General features: G+C 43.0%; 1 protein-coding gene across 1 annotated transcript in view; it reads left to right on the plus strand.

Moving 5' to 3' along the window:
* Nucleotides 1-2299: 2299 nt before the first annotated feature.
* The window catches only part of LOC118394835 (matrix metalloproteinase-16-like), a 48606-nt gene continuing 27276 nt past the window's right edge, over nt 2300-23629 (plus strand). Inside the window, exons 1-5 of the mRNA XM_052463930.1 lie at nt 2300-2768; nt 4626-4774; nt 7585-7701; nt 9800-9966; nt 10083-10220. Coding sequence (XP_052319890.1) covers nt 2640-2768; nt 4626-4774; nt 7585-7701; nt 9800-9966; nt 10083-10220 — 700 coding nt within the window. The 5' untranslated portion in view covers nt 2300-2639. The remainder of the gene's footprint in view (nt 2769-4625; nt 4775-7584; nt 7702-9799; nt 9967-10082; nt 10221-23629) is intronic.

Genomic DNA, 23629 nt, shown 5'->3' on the forward strand with positions numbered 1-23629 from the left:
AACAATAGCCCATAATGACAAAGCAACAACAGGTTTTAGATTTTTTTGCAAAAAATAAGTAATTTAATAATTTTATCACATTTACATAAGTATTCAGACCCTTTACTCAGTACTTTGTTGAAGCACCTTTGGCAGTGAATACAGCCTTGAATCTACAAGCTTGGGACACCTGTATTTGGGGAGTTTCTCCCATTATTCACTGCAGATCCTCTCAAGCTTTGTCAGGTTGGATGGGGAGTGTTGCTGCACAGCTTTTTTCAGGTCTCTCCAGAGATGTTCGATCGGGTTCAAGTCCGGGCTCTGGCTGGGCCACTCAAGGCATTCAGAGACTTGCCTCGAAGCCACTCCTGCATTGTCTTGGCTGTGTGCTTAGGGTCGGTTTCCTTTTGGAAGGTCCTGACTAGTCTCCCAGTCCCACAGCATGATGCTGCGGATGCTAGGTTTCCTCCAGACGTGATGCTTGGCATTCAGGCCAAATAGTTCAATTTTGGTTCTCCCCTCGATTGCTCAGTTTGGCCGGGTGGCGCGCTCTAGGAAGAGTCTTGGTGGTTCCAAACTTCTTCCATTAAAGAATGATGTGTGCAGTGTTCTTGGGGACCTTCAATGCTGCAGAAATGTTTTGGTACCCTTCCCCAGATCTGTGCCTCGACACAATCCTGTCTCGGAGCTCTACGGAAAATTCCTTCAACCTCATGGCTTGGTTTTTGCTCTGACATGTGCTGTCAACTGCGGGATGTGCATTTCCAAATCATGTCCAATCAAATTTACCACAGGTGGACTCCAATCAAGTTGTAGAAACATCTAAATATGATCGATGCACCAGAGTTCAATTTCAGGTCTCATAGCAAAGGGTCTGAATACTTATGTAAATAAGGTATTTAAATAAGGTATTGCTACAATAAAAAATAAAAAACGTTTTCGCTTCATCATTATAGGGTATTGTGCTGTGCGTAGATTGATAAGGGGAAAAAAATATTAAATAGATTTTTAGAAAAAGCTGTAACCACCAAACGTAACGTTACAGAATGTGGGGAAAAGTCAAGGGGTCTGAATACTTTCCGAATGCACTGAATAATCAATCATCATGAAAAGGTGAGACAGATCTGTGGCGATATTCCATGGAGTGTGTCGGTTTACAATAGCCTCATTTTTGGCTGCCCCTGACTCCGTCCTACACAGCAGTGCACCCTAGGTCTGCTATCAAGAGCAAGACACTGAGAGACAGAGGCGTATTCTATCCAACAAATGTAACAATGTCTCTTTAATCTTTCATATCCATTGAGTAGGGTGGAGCGTACACCATATCATTATTTAATTCCGATCCATCTTGACCCCATTGAAGTAGTAGTAGGGAACCTGTTTCTCAACACAACACTGCCAGCTTGTGGTTCAAGTACATTATCTCTGTCTCGTGCAGATTCCTGACATTGGTACCCAGATGAGGTTTCTTGTCTCCATGCATTCATTCACCAATCACCATGAACCTGCTAATGGAGTATTTCCAAGAGTGGTGTTGGGATAGGCTTATCTGACTGAATGGTTATTGATATTAAAATGCTTGTCTTCACTGAATATCATATGTGTATCTTTGTATGTATCTCATCAGGGAATAGGCCATATGATTAAAACTGTTAATATACCCTGTATTACATTACATTGTTATAACCGTGTAATAGTCTGTACTTGAATGATATCAGTGCATATTGAAGGATGATTGCAGGATGATTGCTCCATCTGTCTCGGGCTATTTCTAATTCCCAGTATACATATTTCATACCAGGGTACATTACATTTGCCTGACGACTGAAAAGGAATTCTTCCTCTGCTCTATATTCACTGGGGAGAAGAAACTAGTTTACCCCCGCTGCAACCCCCAACCCTCCCTAAAAACGAAATATATCAAATAAAATGTAGGTTGGGGTCCACCCGGAGTACGGGTCCACCAGATTGCATATAGCACGTCATAAACCATGATATTCTTTTTAAATTACAGGCAATTTGCTTTAAAACGGCAACATTTTCTCCCAGACTCGTGGAAAAATGTGTAGAATAGCAGGAAATTGGCTCAAGGATTAACATTGTGTTAATATTAAGATACATATTTTTGGGGAAAAAAGTTGAGATTGTCCTGTCTTTCAAGGATCCCTCTAAAACGGCGACATTTTGGCAAAATGTGTGAAACAGCATGAGATAAACTATAAAACCGCCGTGGGCGTACATCACGTTGCGTTTGGAAGCAAGGAGTTTGGGTAGCCAGGCAAACATTACATGACGCTGGTCTTTACGCCTTCATGGGGTGTGTTGCGCTGCTGGAAACATCAAAGCGCAGGCGTAGACTCTGGAGGTATGATTACTGTACATGGCCATCGATGCCGCTGGATAAACCAAACCAGCGATGTAAATAACAGCGACGGAGGCGGTGGATCTAACATGCCTAATTCTATCACAGCTTGACATGAGAAAATAATACATGGCATCTGGGTTTATCCCCTTGGCAAAACCACCGCGGCCGTCCTTTTATGCGCGTCTCCGAATTTGGCTTTGACAGCTCACCGGATGGTTTTCTTAATTTGACGCACGAACCTAATCACACGACGGGCGGTTTTATCTAATAACCCACTTGGGAAAAACGGGTCATTATGACCTTAGTATCCTCATCTAAAAGAAAACCATTGGATTGTTTTCCCGCAGCAGCGTTCTGCTTGCATTTCTTGCTGTGGATTGTATGCGCTGTGTCCAGAGAAGAGCATCATCAGTTCAGCGTTGAGGTAAGATAAATGGCCTGCTAGTGCTTCGCGGCTGCTCATCATAAATTACTGTGCACTCCCCTCTGCTCGGGTGGCAGCGCTTTGCGCGAAAAACAACATTAACTGTAGACGAGGGTTGTTATTTGTCTGCTACATCATCACTGAAGTCTGGTGGATGGCATGGCAAATGTATCTGATTCGGATGGATGTTTCAAGACGCGCGGAACATCGAAATTATTATGAGTTCTATTCTTTTTATTTTTACAATCACAAAAACAACATCGGATGCTGTTGGCATTGTTTTGAACCAGATGGTCCAGCGCCCTTCCGCTCAGTCAGCTCATGAGCTGACACGTCTGTAATATTTGTTATCATACATCTGTAAATATATATGTAGTATACTGTATATACTAGTATTCTATAAATTACCTACGCAACTGGGTGGGTTTATGGTTGTGCAGATTAAGATGTGATCCAAGTTGCGTAATAGGATAGATCGGGTTGAATATATTGTACCATATTAATTGCTTCTGTCATATTATCTGTATAGGCCTAGTCTACTGTAGGCTATTCTCTCTCATCCCTCAAGTCAAACGACACTGTTAAATGCCACGTTCTGGCATCGGATCCTCATTCATTCCTTTGTGCTGTGAACCAGAACCTGGGCCTTAGCTGTACACAGACAAAACAAACAAGCAAACAAACAAACAATTGGCTACATCTGATTGAGGGATGGCGGAAAGATGGACAAACAACAACAAGGCATTTGGCTCAGTGAGCAGCGGAGAGCAAGCGATAGAGATACAGGGATAGAGGGAGGGATGAGGGAGAGATAGATGAAGGATTAGCGGGAGCGTCTCATAGGCTAGGTAATGATGGCGATTGCGCGGCGGCAGCAGTTGGTTGGCAGTGTGGACAGCTGTGGCGGAGCGTGGCTGTCTGCCTAGCCGCCACCTCATGGCGCTTGGCTACGGTAAACGGGGGATTGGGTCTGACAATGACCCCTGGACGACACTGAATCTCTGCTTTACTCAGGAGTGCAGTGGTGGCAGTGTCACTCTGTGTGGGTGGCAGCTTTGACCAGTGGTGGTTAGAGGTAGAAACACAGAGTGAATGTTATTGGGAACTGATTCGGGTAACTGGGCATAGCCATGTGGGTTACAATGTTCAGCATTGAATACTGGACTTCGGTCCATCCTAATATGCAGAAGATCTGAACCTGAACCAGACATTTTCTCTGTCAGTGTGTGTGGGCTGGAAGCTTTGAGCGGTGGTGGTGATAGACAGCCCTGAGTGTTCCTGTAACTCTGGAAGGCATGGAGGTATACTGTAGCCCGTAGGACGTGGCTTACAGGCTACACTTCCATCCCGAGAGTTATGAACCTGGACTGTACGATCAGTTTGACTCACACTCGAGACGTTATGAACAAGGACAGACCTACGTCCGTTTCACTCTGTCATTTATAAAACTCACGGAACAACAAAGTAATAGCAGCATTTGTCATGACTCTCTCTCTCTCCCTCTCTCCTCTCTCTCTCCCTCTCTCCTCTCTCTCTCTCTCTCTCTCCCTCTCTCCTCTCTCTCTCCTCTCTCTCTCCCTCTCTCCTCTCTCTCTCCCTCTCTCCTCTCTCTCTCCTCTCTCTCTCCCTCTCTCCTCTCTCTCTCCTCTCTCTCTCCCTCTCTCCTCTCTCTCTCTCTCTCTCTCCTCTCTCTCTCCCTCTCTCCTCTCTCTCTCCTCTCTCTCTCCCCTCTCCCCTCTCTCTCTCCTCTCTCTCTCCCTCTCTCCTCTCTCTCTCCTCTCTCTCTCCCTCTCTCCTCTCTCTCTCCTCTCTCTCTCCCTCTCTCCTCTCTCTCTCCTCTCTCTCTCTCTCCTGTAGGGATGGCTACAGAAGTACGGCTACCTGCCCCACACAGACCCCAGAATGGCTGTCCTGCGCTCAGCCCAGACCATGCAGCAAGCCATAGCAGCAATGCAGCGCGTCTACGGCCTCAATGTCACAGGGACACTGGATGAGAGGACCACATAGTGAGTAGATACACGCACACTTACACGCACGCACGCACGCGCACGCGCACACACACACACACACACACACACACACACACACACACACACACACACACACACACACACACACACACACACACACACACACACACACACACACACACACACACACACACACACACACACACACACACACACACATACACATACACACACACATACAAACACACACAAACACACACACACAGAGAATGGCACTGATGTATCAGTGAAAATAGGAACACAAAAACATAATTATCACCAATGATAAATGTATGTAGCCTACATGGACTTATTAGCTCCAGCATCTCTAACTAGCAGCCCATTGAGATCATAACACTTTTCATTCTTCTCTTTCTTGCTTAAATTGATGAAGTGATATCACACTAAGGTGAGGCTCTATCTTTTACATATTATCTCTGAGCACAGTATTCCATATGTGTTACATGGGTTTGAATGTAACTAGATCAGTCATTGAAGCTCTAACCTGGCCAACACAGTCTCACCACTTTTTCTCAGAATGGAAAGAACCATTTCAGTCAACTCGATGTCACATTTTTATGGTCATATATTTACTTTGTTTTGTACTATAATATTTGTTTCGCTCCCAGAAGCAATATACGGTGCTTTCGGAAAGTATTCAGACCCCTTGACTTTTTCCACGTTTTGTTACGTTACAGCCTTATTCTAAAATTGATATAAGAAAACATTTTCCTCAGCAATCTACACATAATACCCCATAATGTGTGAGAGCGAAATTACAAGATTATGTTATTATGCTGTTATTGCATCAAAGTGTTGTTTTATGGAATAGGTTCTTAGAACACTGTCATCTGTGTGTGTTCTTCTGAGTTGGGCATCTGGGGGCTTAATGCTGACAGTGGATTAACGATGCATTTGGTGATAAAATCTAAAGAAAGCATTCCATAGCATGAGTTAGTGTTTGTGTTCTGGGAGGTCCCAGGGTGGAGATGGCTCGGGTATGGATAATTATGAGAGGAACCTTGTTTTGGGGGTCAGACCCTGGTTTTCACACAATGAGAACAGTCTATACAGCAGATAATGTCTGCTGTGAATTATTAATTTATTTCATATAAAATCCTAACAAATCCTAACCCATTTCACACATCTGTTGTTTGTCATGAACATTCAGTAGGATGTACTTTGTTATAAAATTCTGTGGCTCAAATCCGCTCGTTGGGCTCTCAACGAATCATCTAAGGGTGGTTCGTCGACCAGCTTTATTATTTCAAAAATGAATCAATGTTATTAATACTTTTTGAATAAAGTAAAATCCTGATTGGTGATTGATCTTGTCTCTCCTCAAGGCTGTATTCACTGCCAAAGGTGCTTCAACAAAGTACAGAGTAAAAAGTACTGAGTAAAGGGTCCGATTGACTGTATATATACTTGAATAACTTTTTTTGTCACACCATCTCTGTGCAGTCTTGCAGTTACTGTTTTAAGGCTTATGATGATGTATTTAGTTTGGGTTGATGTTTAAGGCCAGTGTTAGTAGGATTATTAGGGGATGTAAGAGGCAACTCTACAACGAGTGCACAAAACATTAGGAACTTCTTCATGACACAGACTGACCAAGTGAATCCAGGTGAAAGTTATGAGCCCTTATTGATGTAACTTGTTCAATCCAGTTCAATCAGTGTAGATGAAGGGGAGGAGACAGGACAGGTTAAAGAAGGATTTTTATGCTTTGAGACAATTGAGACATGGATTGTGTATGTGTGCCATTCAGAAGGTGAATCGGCAAGAAAAATGTTTAAGTGCCTTTGAACGGGTATGGTAGTAGGTGTCAGGCACACTGGTTAGAGTGTGTGAAGAACTGCAACGCTGCTGGGTTTTTCATGCTCAACAGTTTCCCATGTGTATCAAGAATGGTCTACCACCCATAGGACAATGCTTTCAACAACTTGTAGAGTCCATGCTCCGACGAATACAGGCTGTTCTGAGGGCAAAAGGGAGTGCAACTCAATATTAGGAAGGTGTTCCTAATGTTTTGTACACTCAGTGTATATTATAGTGGGAAGTACTAGTCCCATTGTCCACTTCACTGCAGTATGTAAGACCGTGTGTTTGGTATTCTAGTTCAGAGTAGTTCTTGATGTGGCATCAGATATAACCAGTCAAACATCCTGTAGGTTCACTACATGACTAAAAGTATGTGGTCACTTGCTCGTTGAACATCTCATTCCAAAATCATGGGCATTAATATGGAGTTGGTCCCCCCTTTGTTGCTATAATAGCCTCCACTCTTACGGGAAGTATTTCCACTAGGGGACTTGCTTCCATTCAGCCACAAGAGCATTAGTGAGGTCGGGCACTGATGTTGGGCGATAAGACCTGGCTCGCCGTGGGCGTTCCAATTCATCCCAAAGGTTTTCGATGGGGTTGAGGTCAGGGCTCTGTGCAGGCCAGGCAAGTTCTTTCACAACGATCTCGACAAACCATTTCTGTATGGACCTCGATTTGTGCATGGGGACATTGTCATGCTGAAACAGGAAAGGGCCTTCCCCAAAAGTTGGAAGCACAGAATTGTCTAGAATGTCATTGTATACAGTAGTGTTAAGATTTCCCTTCACTGGAACTAACGGGCCTAGCCCGAATCATGCAAAACAACCCCAGACCATTATTCCTCCTCCACCAAACTTTACAGTTGGCACTAAGTATTGGGGCAATTAGTGTTCTCCTGGAATCCGCCAAACCCAAACTGTTGTCCTCCTCTTCCCTCCATTGTCCTCTTCTTCGACCTCCACTACTTCCTTTGTTCTTAGTTGGATGAAGAGGCCGAGGTGTGGAAATCCAGACAAACTAAAGGGCATTTCAAGGTCGCGGAAGCGGAGGTACGCACTGACGGGGCAGAAGTGGCAGCGAACACACATCACTTACAGGTGAGAAATGTAGGCCGGCACATGCACGCACATACGCATCACCTACAGGTGAGAGATTCATTCCAGCAGCCTTGATGGTTACCATGACAACCAGCCATTAGTCACATTAGCTAAGGGTTATTATAGGGTTCTGTGTTTGTCAGTGTAGTTATTAATTTGTGCTCTCTCTTCCTCCTTGGTGTCACATTCCCTCAGCGTTGCCTTAGAGATAGCACATATGGGCACACACGCACACACATGCACACACACAAACTCACACCCACCCACCCACACGCACACACACCCACACAGCCACCCACACGCGCACACCTGCACACACACGCACACACACACACACGCACGCACGCACGCACGCACGCACGCACACACACACACACACACACACACACACACACACACATTGATATACATAGAGGAAGAGTTGTTTGTGTGTGAATAGAAGTCAAGTCAGAGGACAGAATAAAGTGATGTAATGGTTTTCAACTTTCTTCTTCTTTGCATTCCATTGCATTCCTTTGCAGTTATCTTTCATTACTCCTTTTAAGAGTACCAGAAGACAAACTGCCAAATTTTAATAGCAAGGACTATCGAGGACGAGGACAACTTTTACTTCGTCCATTTCTCTCCAAATACCTCTATGTAAATCATCCAATAATCGCAACAAAAATATTCAAATTCCCCAACTTATCACGCGTGATTAAGTTTCCACTGTTAATGGGGTCTGAGAGAGCGGGATAAGGGGTGCTGCTCGGCGCTGTGGGAAATTGACAGGTTACAGCCGTAATAGACGATAACACTGTCAATTTATTTAAATCCTTCCTTCCTTCCTGCATGTGAATTGATGAGGCACCTCTTCTAATGGAATGTCAGTCAGCCTGGCTGTCGCTGCTGACTGCACTCTCTACATGAAAATGAGTTGGGGAGAGAAAACGGGGAAGAAAATTCCTCTCGTTCTCTCTCTCTCTCTCTCTCTCTCTCTCTCTCTCTCTCTCTCTCTCTCTCTCTCTCTCTCTTTCTCTCTCTCTCTCTCTCTCTCTCTCTCTCTTTCTCTCTCTCTCTCTCTCTCTCTCTCTCTCTCTCTCTCTCTCTCTCTCTCTCTCTCTCTCTCTCTCTCTCTCTCTCTCTCTCTCTCCCTCTCCCTCTCTCTCTCTCTCTCTCTCTCTCTCTCTCTCTGTGTGTCTGCGAGCGACTGATAACGACAGCTGTGTTAAAAGTGCAGTGAAAGCTGCCGGGTTTGTTGGAATAGTTTAACACTGAAACTTTTTCGAGCGTCTCGTCAACCATTTTAGAGAATATTCTCCCCAAGCAATAGTGGGAGGGGGGTGTTCAGATTTGGACTTACAGTATATGATATGTGGTGCTGTATGTGACGCTGTAGCTATCTGTTTCTTTCTTTATTTAAAATGCTCTGTTTGCTGGGCTGCCTTGTGTTAAAGCTTTGTTGTAGCCTCCCTTCCTGCAATTGAATGACCAAATCACCCTCTAGTGGCCTCATGGGTGGAATGTTATTCATATATTTTTGAATAATAATTCATCAACATTATTTTTTTTAAATGCTGAAAATTCTGTGTTTCTATGTCAAATGGTTTGTTATGTTTTAGTCTTCTGTGATGTATATAAAGTGTAATATTGGGATGTAAACTCAACATTTAATACATATCTGACATGGTACAGGTGTCTTCTTTTTTTAAAGCCCATAACCATGTGTGTGAGGTGCATACTTTTGTTTCAAAGTAGATTTGTTTAAGACTGCGACCTTGATTTAGCCCACTGCAGTAACAATTATGAATGAATGTGTGTATAATTGTTCCGGTTAGATCAGAATAGGAGTTAAATCTTTCTAAGGAGTAAAATATTTTATTTATATTACTGTCAATGCCTTATAAAAAAAAATGTCCGGTAAAATGTTGCTCTCATCTAGCTGGTGGTACCATCCAACCTCCCAATAACCACCCAGGATGGATCACACAATCTGTTTTCCACTTTTATCATATCCCCTATCCCTTTCTCTCCTAACATCAGGTCTTTATTGTAAAACATGTTGTCAATGTAAAGAAGAATATTTTCTTAATTGACTCACCCTCTCTTCCTCCCTCAGCATAAAGAACGTCACGCCCAAAGTGGGCTCCAGGGAGACCCACGATGCCATCCGGCGTGCGTTTGACGTGTGGCAGGGGGTGACGCCGCTTCACTTTGAGGCCGTCCCTTACAGCGCCCTGGAGAGCGGCAGGCGTGATGTGGACATCACCATCATCTTCGCCTCAGGTGAGAATTGTATTGAATGGTGCCTGGCAGGGGAAAACTGAAACTATGTCAATGTCGGCCTAATCCCGTTCTCCCCATGTAAACTTTGAAGTTAAATTAAATTGATCTCACCTCAGGTTTCCATGGCGACAGCTCACCCTTCGACGGTGAGGGCGGGTTCCTAGCTCACGCCTACTTTCCGGGCCCTGGGATCGGAGGGGACACCCACTTCGACTCAGACGAACCCTGGACCCTGGGGAACCCCAACCACGATGGTGAGAGATGGAAAGAGGGAGAGGGAGAGAAAGGGGGAAGGAGAAAGAGGGAGTGGAGAGGGGGTGGGGAGGTTCAGAGAGAAAGATTAAAGGAATATAGTTGTGAGAGAATCATATCAAAGACTAACAAGTCCAAAAATGGATACAGTCCAGTGATGTGCGGTGAGGTCGGTGGCTGGGTAGGCACTGGCTATTATCAATGCCAGATTTACTCACAAATAGACATCGATGAAGCCCAACTTCTCCATATAACAGATAGCTCCTATAGGAGCGATAGCCTCCTATGGCAGCATATTTCATATAGTCCAACAAAATGACACACTGTTCAACTCAGCCGTAGGCCAATGTAGCGTCCACAGTTACTGATGTCACTAAAATACCAATGTATGGACACATTTAATCCGAATAATTTGCAATACACACACACACACATAATACTATTATTAGGTGAAATATTATTACACACTAATACTGTATATAATAAATAAGGTGTTAAGAAAATGTCCATATCAACAATCGAAATTACTGAAAAGTGTCTCATCAAAACGGAATTCTATCTTGATAAATCAAATGCATCAAAGGGATGTTGTCCGTTAATCAAAACCATAAACAAGCTAGACACCTTTAGGAAATGAAATACATATTAAAGCCACTAAAGTATAGACAATGGTGAAAATGAGGAAGTAAGCTACAAAGGAAAATCTTTTATTAAAGGTATCTGAGGCTGTGGCCAGGATTCAGCACTGCTGAATGGACAGCGCCTTGTAGGCAACTAATGTGATAGCCTACAGGTGAACTCCTTTGTGCTGAATGGTAAGCAGCACTATTCTCATGTTCAGTCAACGGTAACCTAACTGGGGGGGGGGGTGCATTTGACCTACCTTGGCTTGGAAATGAAGTCCATTCGTCTGTCCGTCAGGGTGAACCTCTCCGTGGTAGTGTTGTGGAAGTCTTATTCATTCCTTTTGAGTTTGAAAGTCAAAGTGAGTCCTTCCACTGTTTTGAAAATGATTTTACACTCTGGGCTGCATTTCACTGACTGTGAGATCACCAAGTTTAACAGTGAATAAATGGAACTTCGGGCACTTTTTCTCTCATCTTGGCCTGCACCCCATTAAGCTGGGATGCCATCACTGAGGACCCATTGTATGTTTGAGCTAACCAGCTTTTCAACTCAGTTGTACTTCCCCAACACTCCCAATACATAACCCGCCAAGGCCGCAGCTCGTTTGCCATCACTCACTAGTGCAGAATGATTAACCAAAATTTTGACCGATGCACCATTTCTCTAGAGAGAAATCAAATCATTCACGTGAGAAATAAAGTCAAGAACTATGTGGGACGCTGGGCTGAATGGAGTTGGAGTTTTCATGAAGCAAATATTCAACCTAGTTCAGCGCATAAACATGGTAATTAACTACAATGACCATAATCCATTGTGCCTGTTCTTTCTGGCTCAGACAGAGATAGATACACTTTTACGCCTGCTACATTAGGTTAGATACACACAGACCACATAGACCACATGAAAGAGGAATGTACACAACAGTGACGAGAGGGATAGAGACAGTTTGTGAAAGTATGCCTTATCTACTTTGAAGAGCTAGAAAAATGATTTAGTCAAACAGCTCTGCAGTCTACTTAGGCAGGTTAGCCTAGATAAATAGGATGACTGAAGACAGTACAGTATAAGGAGGACAGAGATAACGTTAGATGGTCTGGCTGGCTGGCTGCTATTGCTACTGAAATCATTTCTATGGGTGTTTACTAGAAGATACCGAACCTACCTTTACAGTTGTTTACACTGAGCTGCACTGGGGTCGGAACACAATCATGGTTACTTTAAGACACTGTGGAGCCAGCACAATATATGGGTTGGAAAATGTACCTCAATGTAGGGGTGTGATATGCAAATGTACTCCAAATTGTACCTTTATCCACACTGATACATTAAGAAGATTGAAATAATAATAACAACAAAGAAGCTAATTGGCTGAGAATGACATTCCAAAATGGCTGCTGTGGCTACTGCTAGCTAGCATAAGGACGAAAATGGTAGTTTTCCAAAATAATAATCGAGCTGAAACCGAAACGACCTCGAAAAAGCACTAATCGCTAGGCACTATCCCTCACATCATTCAATTCCCAAAACGCCTCCTTGATTTCGCTTTTAGCCACATAATGAAAAATCACAGAGGTCTGGGCTTTGTTTGTAACATCTGTGGTTTCATCTACTTCTACTGCAACAAATGGGGCTACACTAATCTCATCTTCAATGTCCTTTCGAATCATATCAAAAACTGCTTCAATCAAATCATTCTGTATTCTGTTTGATAACCGAAAACACAGTGGAAGTTTTTTTTAGCAAGCTTGTACTCAAATCAAATCAAATTTTACAACAGGTCACCTTACAGTGAAATGCTTACTTACAAGCCCATATCCAACAATGCAGTTTTACGAAAAATATGTGTTAAGTATTACAAGAAATAAAAGTAACAAATAATTAAAGAGCAGCAATAAAATAACAATAGCGAGGCTATATACAGGGGGTACCGGTAAAGAGTCAATGTGCGGGGGCACCGGTTAGTCGAGGTAATTGAGGTAATATGTACATACATGTATGTAGAGTTAAAGTGACTATGCATAGATAATAAACAGAGAATAGCAGCAGTGTAAAAGAGGAGCCTTATGGCTTGGGGGTAGAAGCTGTTGAGAAGCCTTTTGGACCTAGACTTGGCGCTACGGTAATGCTTGTCGTGTGGTAACAGATTGAACAGTCTATGACTAGGTTGGCTGGAGTCTTTGACAATTTTTCGGGCCTTCCTCTGACACCGCCTGGTATAGAGGTCATGGATGACAGGAAGCTTGGCCCCAGTGATGTACTTGGCCGTAAGCACTACCCTCTGTAGTGCCTTGCGGTCGGAGGCCGAGCAGTTGCCATACCAGGCAGTGATGCAACCAGTCAGGATGCTCTCGATGGTGCAGCTGTAGAACGTTTTGAGGATCTGAGGACCCATGCCAAATCTTTTCAGTCTCCCAAGGGGGAATATGTTTTGTCATGCCCTCTTCACGACTGCCTTGGTGTGTTTGGACCATGACAGTTTGTTGGTGAACACCAAGGAACTTGAAGCTCTCCACTACAGCCACGTCAATGAGAATGGGGGTGTGCTCGGTCCTCCTTTTCCTGTAGTCCATAATCATCTCCTTTGTCTTGATCACATTGTGGGAGAGGTTGTCCTGGCACCACACGGCCAGGTCTCTGACCTCCTCCCTATATGTGATCAGGCACTGTTGTATCATCAGCAATCTTAATGATGGTGTTGGAGTCGTGCCTGGCCATGCAGTCATGAGTGAACAGGGAGTACAGGAGGGGACTGAGCATGCACATCTGAGGGGCCCCTGTGTTGAGGATCAGCGTGGCAAATGTGTTGTTACCTACCCTTACCACCTGGGGACGGCCCGTCAGGAAGTCCAGGATCCAGTTGCAGAGGGAGGTTTAAATCCCAGGTTCCTTAGCTTAGTGATGAGCTTTGAGGGCACTATGGTGTTGAACGCTGAGCTTTATTCAATGAAAAGCATTCTCACATAGGTATTCCTTTTGTACAGGTGGGAAAGGGCAGTGTGGAGTGCAATTTTGTTATTTTGTTTTTGCTTGTCAGCCGAAATCAGGAGCATAGAATTATGGTCAGATTTGCCAAATGGAGGGTGAGGGAGAGGCTTTGTATGTGTGTCTGTGTGTGGAGTAAAGGTGGTCTATAGTTTTTTCCCCTCTGGTTGCACATTTAACATGCTGGTAGAAATGAGGTAAAACAGATTTAAATTTCCTGGCCAATAGGAGCGCCGCCTCTGGATGAGCCGTATACAGCTCATTGAGTGCGGTCTTAGTGCCAGCATCGGTTTGTGGTGGTAAATAGACAGCTACGAAGAACATAGATGAAAACTCTCTTGATAAATAGTGTGGTCTACAGCTTATCATGAGATACTCTACCTCAGGCGAGCAAAACCTTGAAACTTCCTTAGATATCGTGCACCAGCTGTTGTTTACAAATATACATAGACCGGCACCCCTTGTCTTTACCAGAGGCTACTGTTCTTTCCTGCTGATACAGTGTATAACCTGCCAGCTGTATGTTATTCATGTTGTCGTTCAGTCACGACTCGGTGAAACATAAGATATTACAGTTTTGAATGTCCCATTGGTAGGATATACGTGCTTGTAGTTCGTCTATTTTATTATCCAATGATTGTATGTTGGCTAATAGGACCGAAGGTAAAGGCAAATTACACACTCGTGGTCGGACCTTCGTCCTCGATATCTCTGTCTCTTTCTCCTGGGAATGACGGAGATGAGGGCCTTCTCGGGTGTCTGGAGTAAATCCCTCTCGTCCAACTCATTGAAAAAAAAAATCTTTCAATACAAGGTGAGTAAATGTTGTCCTGATTTCTTGAAGCTCTTTTCGGTCAGAAGAGATTGTGGTAGAAACATTATGTGCAAAATAAGTTACAAATAACGGGAGAAAACACACACAATAGCACAATTGGTTAGGAGACTGTAAAATGGCATCCATTCTCTCCGGCACCATCATTACTGCAAAATGTTAACTCTCTCTTTCCCTAGGTAGCATGTTGCTCTAATAAGGTCCTTCAAAATCTCACAGTTTTCCTTAACCTTAGCATTGTGGATGGTCACTAGCATTGTGGATTGTCACTTGTTGTTTTTGCCCATCATTTAACGCCAGATCGATCAAGTGTTCTCAAAAGTTTTTAGGGTGATCTGGTGTTGAATGTGCAGACTTTTCATGTTTGTTGAGGGCATTGGTCAGGTTGTTGAGATTGCAGTAGCCTGCCTTCCACCCAAATGTTGTCCCCGGTTGAGAAGAGCAGGCAGAAGAAAGAGTACAGGCGGCTTCTAGTAGCGCAGTCACACAGCCACTCTTTTATTTCACACCACGTTTGTTTAAACGGTCGTATGATTTGCTGTCCCTTCCTCTGATGAAATTCAGTAAGTGCAGGTGTTGGTCTCCCTCTCTGAATTTTATCAAGTTTTCTTTGGAAATCTAAGTCTTTTCATAGTCCCCAAATCCAGAATTGTTTTTCAAGAAAGCGTACAGTATTATAGAGCCATTATTGCATGGAACTCCCTTCGATTTCATATTGCTCAAATGAACAGCAAACCTGGTTGAAAAAATGTTATAAACAACACACGGCACAACTCCTCTCCCCTTTTTTGCCTCAATATTTTGTGTGTACTGTATGTATTGATATATAGTTATGTAGTTCTGTCCTGGAGTTGGTCTTGTCTATCAATGTTCTGTATTAATGTTTGGTGTGGACGCCAGGAAGAGTAGCTGCTACTTTCGCAACAGCTAATGGGGATCCTAATAAAATACCTAATACATACAGTAACTTGGATTTTTTTTTAAAGTACAATAGTGTCCATTTCGTCATGTTGTTTTTGCTAGCAAGCTTCGTTCAGTTTCAGGGATGCACGCGTCAACATTATATAGACATGCCCAAATGTGCAGAGCTTTCCCACAAAACATGTTCAGGCAACATGCAAAATATGAAATCCACTCAATGCAACAAATGTCAGCTAGGCAAAGCAGTGAGTCCTACCCTGACCCTGTCCTTTAACAGTGACTGGAATCATGAAGGGCCATGTGCATCAACGATTTGAATGGATTTTAAAGGATGGGAAGGAAGTAATGCATACCGTGGTGTCTTTCCTGAGGTTTTGATGGAGTTTCTGCACATTTTGGGATTTTGAGCTTAAAAACCGCCAGAATCACAGAGAAAAGACATTTGATAAAAATGAAATAAAAATAGAATGACCATTTTGTATATAATTGTATTTTTTATTAGGCTTTTCATAACAGCTTTAATTTTATTAGACTGCCTACCCTGACTGCACGTCACTGATACAGTCTGCATTTCAACAGGCTGCATTGTATTGCACCACACCAATGCTGTAATCAGATATAAACCCTCACATTTTTATTCTGTTATGCTCAGGGAGTGTATTGTACTGTAGCTGCAGGGCAGGGTGGAGTGGGGATCCAGCCTGCAGCCCTAGAGAGCTGCAGCTTGAAGAGGGTAATCAGATCCCTCTCTCAGCCCTGTCAGCCTCCATCCATCCACCGTCAGGCAGCACTTTACTTTAATTACCCTGCTGCCAGCCTGCTCTGCTCTGGCTGCCGTTAGTACTGCCTGCGGAACAGCACATCTAGAGGGCTGTCAGGCAGCATTAACTGGCACAACACTGCCACTTAGATAGGCAGTCCCCTCCTAGGCCGCCTGCCTGTCAGTGTGCAAAGGGCAATAGCAGCCAATGTTTTGTTTGTTTCTTGGTTCAGCTTTTTGTCCTGTAGCCCCCTATCACTTCTCCTCAGTTGCTTCTTGTTATTATCTCTGATTTAGATTTCTCTCTACATGTTGTTTAAAATCATGGCTACCCATACAGAATAAACTCTGGTTCAATCCTTTGCCTCAGCTTGTGTGTGTAAATCAATGACTGTAAAATAGAGCTGCCAACTAAGGGTTTAGCTGCATGTTAAGAATTGGTTAATGGGTTTTCACAGTGGTGTATGTAATTGTGAATGTTGTATGTTGATGTGTGCTAATGGTGGCCTGGTCTGTCCCTTGGGTATTATTATGGGCTGTAGTTAATGGAGGAGGATGAGGCCATGTCTTGTGGTGGCTAGTTCTGTAGGAGAGATGGAGTGGGTTGGGGGTGAAATGGGAGGAGGCAGAGTGTATGCCTGTAGGGTTGCTTATTTTACCCCCGAAAAATGCTTAATACAAATCATTTATCTTATTTCAATATATTTTTCTAGATATTTTATCTTAATCAGACGATTAGTGAAATATCTTGAAATAAGACTAATTACTTATATTAAGCCTTTTTTTGTTGTTGATTAAAATAAGCAAAATGATCTGCTTATGAAGTTACATAAATTAGCTTGGTAAAAAATATATAATTATCACTCAATATAAGATATTTAGTATTGCTTAAATTTCCGTTGTTGCCATGTTGTTCTGTAGCTATGATAGATGGAGTGTGTGGGGGGGTTAGGGTGGCTAGTTGTTTAGATAGGATAGATAGAGAGAGAGAGAGGGAGAGAGTGAGAGAGAACAGAACAGAACATTGTACAAATGGCAGCAACACGCTGAATTGTGTGTACAACTTACATTTTAATATTCAAATTGGCAATACAAACTAAAATACAATAAACAACAGTTATAGGCAAAAAAAGAATGTTCATCATCAGCTGATCAGCAGGCGAATCATGGCTGGGATGGCGCTGCAACAGAAATGCTCAGTCCTGCAGTGGATCAGTTCCAGCTTAGCTGAGGAGCGGGTCTGGTATGACTACTTCTCCAGGTCAACCAGTTCTTCTGGTATCTAATAAATTAAGGTCATCCAAAAACCGCAGTTTGCCTGGGTGCACTGTTGATATATTCAATAACAATCAGCGGGCCTAGCAGAGTTCACTGAGGTACAGTAGGCCACAAGATATACTGACACTGTCCGACAGCACACCATGATACCTCACCACCTGGTGTCTATTCGAGAGGAAGTTGCCTATCCATCTGGCGGGTGATGGGCTAAGCCCAAGCTCGGTATTACATCCTGATGGTGATGAGGTTGTGGCAGACATGGCTGAAGACTTTGCTGAAGTCGGTGGTCACCAGGGAGCAGATGGAACCATTCTTATCCTGGGACTTGAATAGCTCATTGGTTAGATCCACCAGACAGTGTGGTTGATTGGCTTTGTAGACATCCATACTGTTGGGTGTCAATTTGGGGTAGGATGTCACTGAGAGCCCCTTCAGTGATAAAGCTCTCAGCTACTTTGCTCACTAGAGAGGTTAGTGGCTTGGTTTTCTGATATTTTCTGTAGACTTCCCAGGGTTGGACCGCTGGAGCAGGGTGTGCTGGTTAAAAGGAGGGCAGCAGTGCTGAGTTGATGGGTGGTCGGGACTGTGCTAATTTTGATAGTGCTTTGTTGATTTCATTTGCTGTTTGCTTTCTGTCACCTGGTCTAAGACCTTCTATGTGGAAGGTTGCCTGACTTCTGAGGGGTTGGTTAAGCCATTGATGTTCATATGCCACTGGGTGGGATCTTGCATTTTGAGGGCTTGGATCTTATTGCTATATAATGTCTCTTTCTCAGCTAGTTGTGTAGATAGGAGGGTCAGCTGTTGCTGTTGCTAATGTGTTGCCTGTGCTCCTGGCTCTTTGTGCTCCTTGCTGGAGTAGATATAATGTTGTAAAGAGCAGCCATCGCCCTGGGACATCTTCACCCAGCTAGCACATAATGTTCTGAGAACCATATGTTTTTTAGAGCTTGGTGAGAGCATGGTTGTCCTATGGTTATTTTGCATACAACCTTCCCACAAGTTTCTGGGAATGGTGCAGGATAGTTGCTCAAATTTTTCCAAGAAAGATAAAGGCCCAGTGCAGGCGTTTTTCTATCAATATCAAATCATTCCTGGGTAACAGAGTGTGGTGGAAGCAAAACAACCTCTCCCTCAACGTCAACAAAACAATGGAGATGATTGTGGTCTTCAGGAAACAGCAGAGGGAGAACCCCCCTATCAACATTGACGGGGCCGCAGTGGAGAAGTGGAAAGTTTTAAGTTCCTCGGCGTACACATCACAGACAAACTGAAATGGTCCACCCACACAGACAGTACCGCAACAGCACCTCTTCAACCTCAGGAGGCTGAAGAAATTTGGCTTGTCACCTAAAACCCTCACAAACTTTTACAGATGCACAATTGAGAGCCTCCTGTCGGGGCTGCATCACCGCATGGTACGACAACTGCACCGCCCACAACCGCAAGGCTCTCCAGAGGGTGGTGCAGTCTGCACAACGCATCACAAGGGGGTAAACTACCTGCCCTCCAGGACCCCTACAGCACCCGATGTCACAGGAAGGCGAAAAGATCATCAAGGACAATAACCATCCAAGCCACTGCCTGTTCACCCTGCCAGTCAAAGAGACTGAATCAAAGAGACTGAAAAACAGCTTCTATCTCAAGGCACTCAGACTGTTAAATAGCCATCACTAACACAGAGAGGATGCTGCCTACATACAGACTTGAAATCATTGGCCACTTTAATAAATGGATCACTCGTCACTTTAATAATGGCACTTTAATAATGTTTACATATACTGCATTATTCATCTCATTTTTAAAATGTTATTTTACCTTTGATTAACCAGGTAGGCAAGTTGAGAACAAGTTCTCATTTACAACTGCGACCTGGCCAAGATAAAGCAAAGCAGTTCGACACATACAACAACACAGAGTTACACATGGAGTAAAACAATCATACAGTCAATAATACAGTACAAAAACAAGTCTATATACAATGTGAGCAATTGAGGTGAGATAAGGGAGGTAAAAGGCAATAAAAAGGCCATGGTGTTGAGGTAAATACAATATAGCAATTAAAAGCACTGGAATTGTACATTTACAGTAGGTGAATGTGCAAAGTAGAAATAATGGGGTGCAAGGGAGCAAAATAAATAAATAAATAAATACAGTAGGGAATAAGGTAATTGTTTGGGCTATTTATAGATGAGCTATGTACAGGTGCAGTGATCTGTGAGCTGCTCTGACAGCTGGTGCTTAAAGCTGGTGAGGGAGATAAGTGTACACTACCGTTCAAAAGTTTGGGGTCACTTAGAATTTCCTTGTTTATGAAAGAAAAGCACGTTTTTTTGTCCATTAAAATAACGTAAAATTGATCAGAAATACAGTGTAGACATTGCTAATGTTGTAAATGACTATTGTAGCTGGAAAAGCAGATTTTTTTATGGAATATCTACATAGGCGTACAGAGGCCCATTATCAGCATCCATCCCTCCTGTGTTTCAATGGCACGTTGTGTTAGCTAATCCAAGTTTATCATTTTAAAAGGCTAATTGATCATTAGAAAACCCTTTTGCAATGATGTTAGCACAGCTGAAAACTGTGAATTGAACATCCTTGGTGATCTCTACTGCCTCTGATCTGGCATACTCACAAAACACAAATGCTTGATTTGTCAATTATGTCTGAGTGTTGGAGGTAGCCCCTGGAAATGGTGCCATCTGGTTTTCTTAATATGAGGAATTTGAAATGAGTTATACTTTTAGTTTTGATACTTAAGTATATTTAAAACCAAATACTTTTAGACTTTTACACAAGTAGTATTTTACTGGGTAACTTTCACTTTTACTTAAGTCATGTTCTATTAAGGTATCTTTACTTTGGGTACTTTTTCCAGCACTGGTTGGCAGTGCCCATTAATTGGTCACACCTGAGTGTGTGTTGATGCCGTGCCATAATAAAAAATATAAAAAATGTATCTATAGCATTAGTATAGCATTAGCATTAGTACCAGTCTCTTTAGCTAACATTCCACTCCTTGCCACTCCTTGTCATTGTCAAAGAGACTGACCCTTTCGATAATCTTCAAATATGAACATTCTATCATTAATGAGCTCGAGGAAATCAGAGGATTTGATCCTGATTCGATAACCGTCACAGCTATACTCCAATCACAATGTTTATGCAAATTAGATTGATAGGAAAACTTAATTCCTTGAATTTGATTGCAAACATTTTAGCATTGGGCATTCTGAGGTAATACATTTCATTGCAAACATAAACACAGGGCGTGGGGAGAACAGAGGATCTCCGTTTATTGCATTTTTACCACCAGCCAATGTGATCGTATCACACCAGAGAAGCTCTAACCATTCAATCTTCCCTGCCAGTTCAGTGTGAACGCTGAAGCTTCTTTTGTATCCATCATACAAGAATAACCTTGCTTCCTGAATATACAGTTGAAGTCGGAAGTTTGCATACACATAGGTTGGAGACGTTAAAACTTGTTTTTCAACCACTCCACACATTTCTTGTTAACAAACTATAGTTTTGGCAAGTCGGTTAGGACATCTACTTTGTGCTTGACATAAGTAATTTTTCCAACAATTGGTTACAGACAGATTATTTCACTTATAGTTCATTGTATCACAATTCCAGTGTGTCAGAAGTTTACATACACTAAGTTGACTGTGCCTTTAAACAGCTTGGAAAATTCCAGAAAATTCTGTCATGGCTTTAGAAGCTTCTGATAGGCTAATTGACATAATTTGAGTAAATTGGAGGAGTACCTGTGGATGTATTTCAAGGCCTACCTTCAAACTCAGTGCCTCTTTGCTTGACATCATGGAAAAATCAAATGAAATCAGCCAAGACCTCAGAAAACAAATTGTAGACCTCCACAAGTCTGGTTCATCCTTGGGAGCAATTTCCAAATGCTTGAAGGTACCATGTTCATCTGTACAAACAATAATACGCAAGTATAAACCCAATGGGACCATGGAGACGTCATAACGCGTTCTGTCTCCTGGAGATGGACATACTTTGGTGTGAAAAGTTCAGTCAATCCCAGAACAACAGCAAAGGACCTTGTGAAGATGCTGAAGGAAACAGGTACAAAAGTATCTATATCCACAGTAAAATGAGTCCTATATCGATATAACCTGAAAGTCCGCTCAGCAAGGAAGAAGCCACTGCTCCAAAACCGCAATAAAAAAGCCAGACTACGGTTTGCAACTGCACATGGGGACAATGATCATACTTTTTGGAGAAATGTCCTCTGGTCTGATGAAACACAAATAGAACTGTTTGGCCATAATGACCATCGTTATGTTTGGAGCCAAATCATTGCAAGCCGAAGAACACCATCCCAATCGTGAAGCACGGGGTTGGCAGCATCATGTTGTGGGGGTGCTTTGCTGCATGAGGGACTGGTGCACTTCACAAAATAGATGGCAACATGAGGTAGGAAACTTATGTGGATATATTGAAGAAATATCTCAAGACATCAGTCAAGAAGTTAAAGCTTGGTTCTTCCAAATGGACGTTGACCCCAAGAATAATTCCAAAGTTGTGGCAAAATGGCTTTAGGACAAAGAAGTCAAGGTATTGGAGTGGCCATCACATAGCTCTGACCTCAATCCCATAGAACATTTGTGGGCAGAACTGGAAAAGCATTTAATGCATTTAACAGGTGTACCTTGTTATTTGAGCCAATCAGTTGTGTTGTGACAAGGTAGTGTCACGTTGGCATAAATGGTCAGGAGACAGGCGCAGAAATGCGTAATAGGTTTTTTTCTCCCCCAAATTACAGCATTCCGTGTAAAAACACGGGGACGAAAACCAAACAAACACGTATAGAAAAGACAGGGTTGAAACCCAAACAGAAGAGTGAGGAGTACCTCTAATAAATACACGGGACGAGACCCGAACATACACAAGCGCACAGTGATTCTTACACGGGACGAGACCCTTAATCATCTACGCAATACAAGTGGCATAAAAGCCAAAGCAACACAGCACAGGTGCTCACACGACCAACGGACATTGTAACAATAATCAACAGGATAATAATGGTGAACAAAGGGCACAATTATACAATACTAATCACTGGAAATAGGGACCAGGTGTGCGTCATGACAGTTCCGGAGGGATCCGTGACATGTAGGGGTGGTGTACAGAAAATTACAGTCCATCATTACTTTAAGACATGAAGGTCAGTCAATCCGGAGAATTTCAAGAACTTTCTTCAAGTGCAGCCGCAAAAACCAACAAGCGCTATGATGAAACTGGCTCTCATGAGCTCACGAGGACCGCCACAGGAAAGGACGACCCAGTGTTACCTCTGCTTCAGAGGATAAGTTCATTAGAGTTACCAGCCTCAGAAACTGCAACCAAAATAAATGCTTTTCAGAGTTCAAGTAACAGACACATCAACTGTTCGATGAGACTGTGTGAATCAGGACTTCCTGGTTGAATTGCTGCAAAAACCCCATCGAAGAAGGAGAGTGGTGCCGCTCTAGCAGGTGGGGGAGGGGCCATACTGTGAACGAGTGAAACAGGGAGAAGGGAGGAAAGAGACGAGTGACAGCAACCAACCAACCAAGCCGACTCGCGCTATAGTAGATTAATAGCTTCCATAGTTAGGTTATTTCTCCTCAAATGTGATAAATAACGGCAGGGTAGTCTAGTGGTTAGTGTTGGACTAGTAACCGAAAGGTTGCAAGTTCGAATCCCCGAGCTGACAAGGTACAAATCTGTCGTTCTGCCCCTGAACAAGGCAGTTAACCCACCGTTCCTAGGCCGTCATTGAAAATAAGAATTTGTTCTTAACTGACTTGCCTAGTTAAATAAAGGTTAAAAAATAAAAATAAAGTGGTACCTGTCTTGACTGCATCAAACCGGGAGAAGCTAGCTAAACCAGCTTGCTTGGCTAATTGACGCTGCTGTGCATGAGTTCTCATCCTACAGCTACAAATAACAACAACTCCGTTCAGAATATTAGCTAAATAGCAGGCTAGTTGTTGGCT

This window comes from Oncorhynchus keta, chromosome 15 (genome assembly GCF_023373465.1).
Source record: "Oncorhynchus keta strain PuntledgeMale-10-30-2019 chromosome 15, Oket_V2, whole genome shotgun sequence".
NCBI lineage: Eukaryota > Metazoa > Chordata > Actinopteri > Salmoniformes > Salmonidae > Oncorhynchus > Oncorhynchus keta.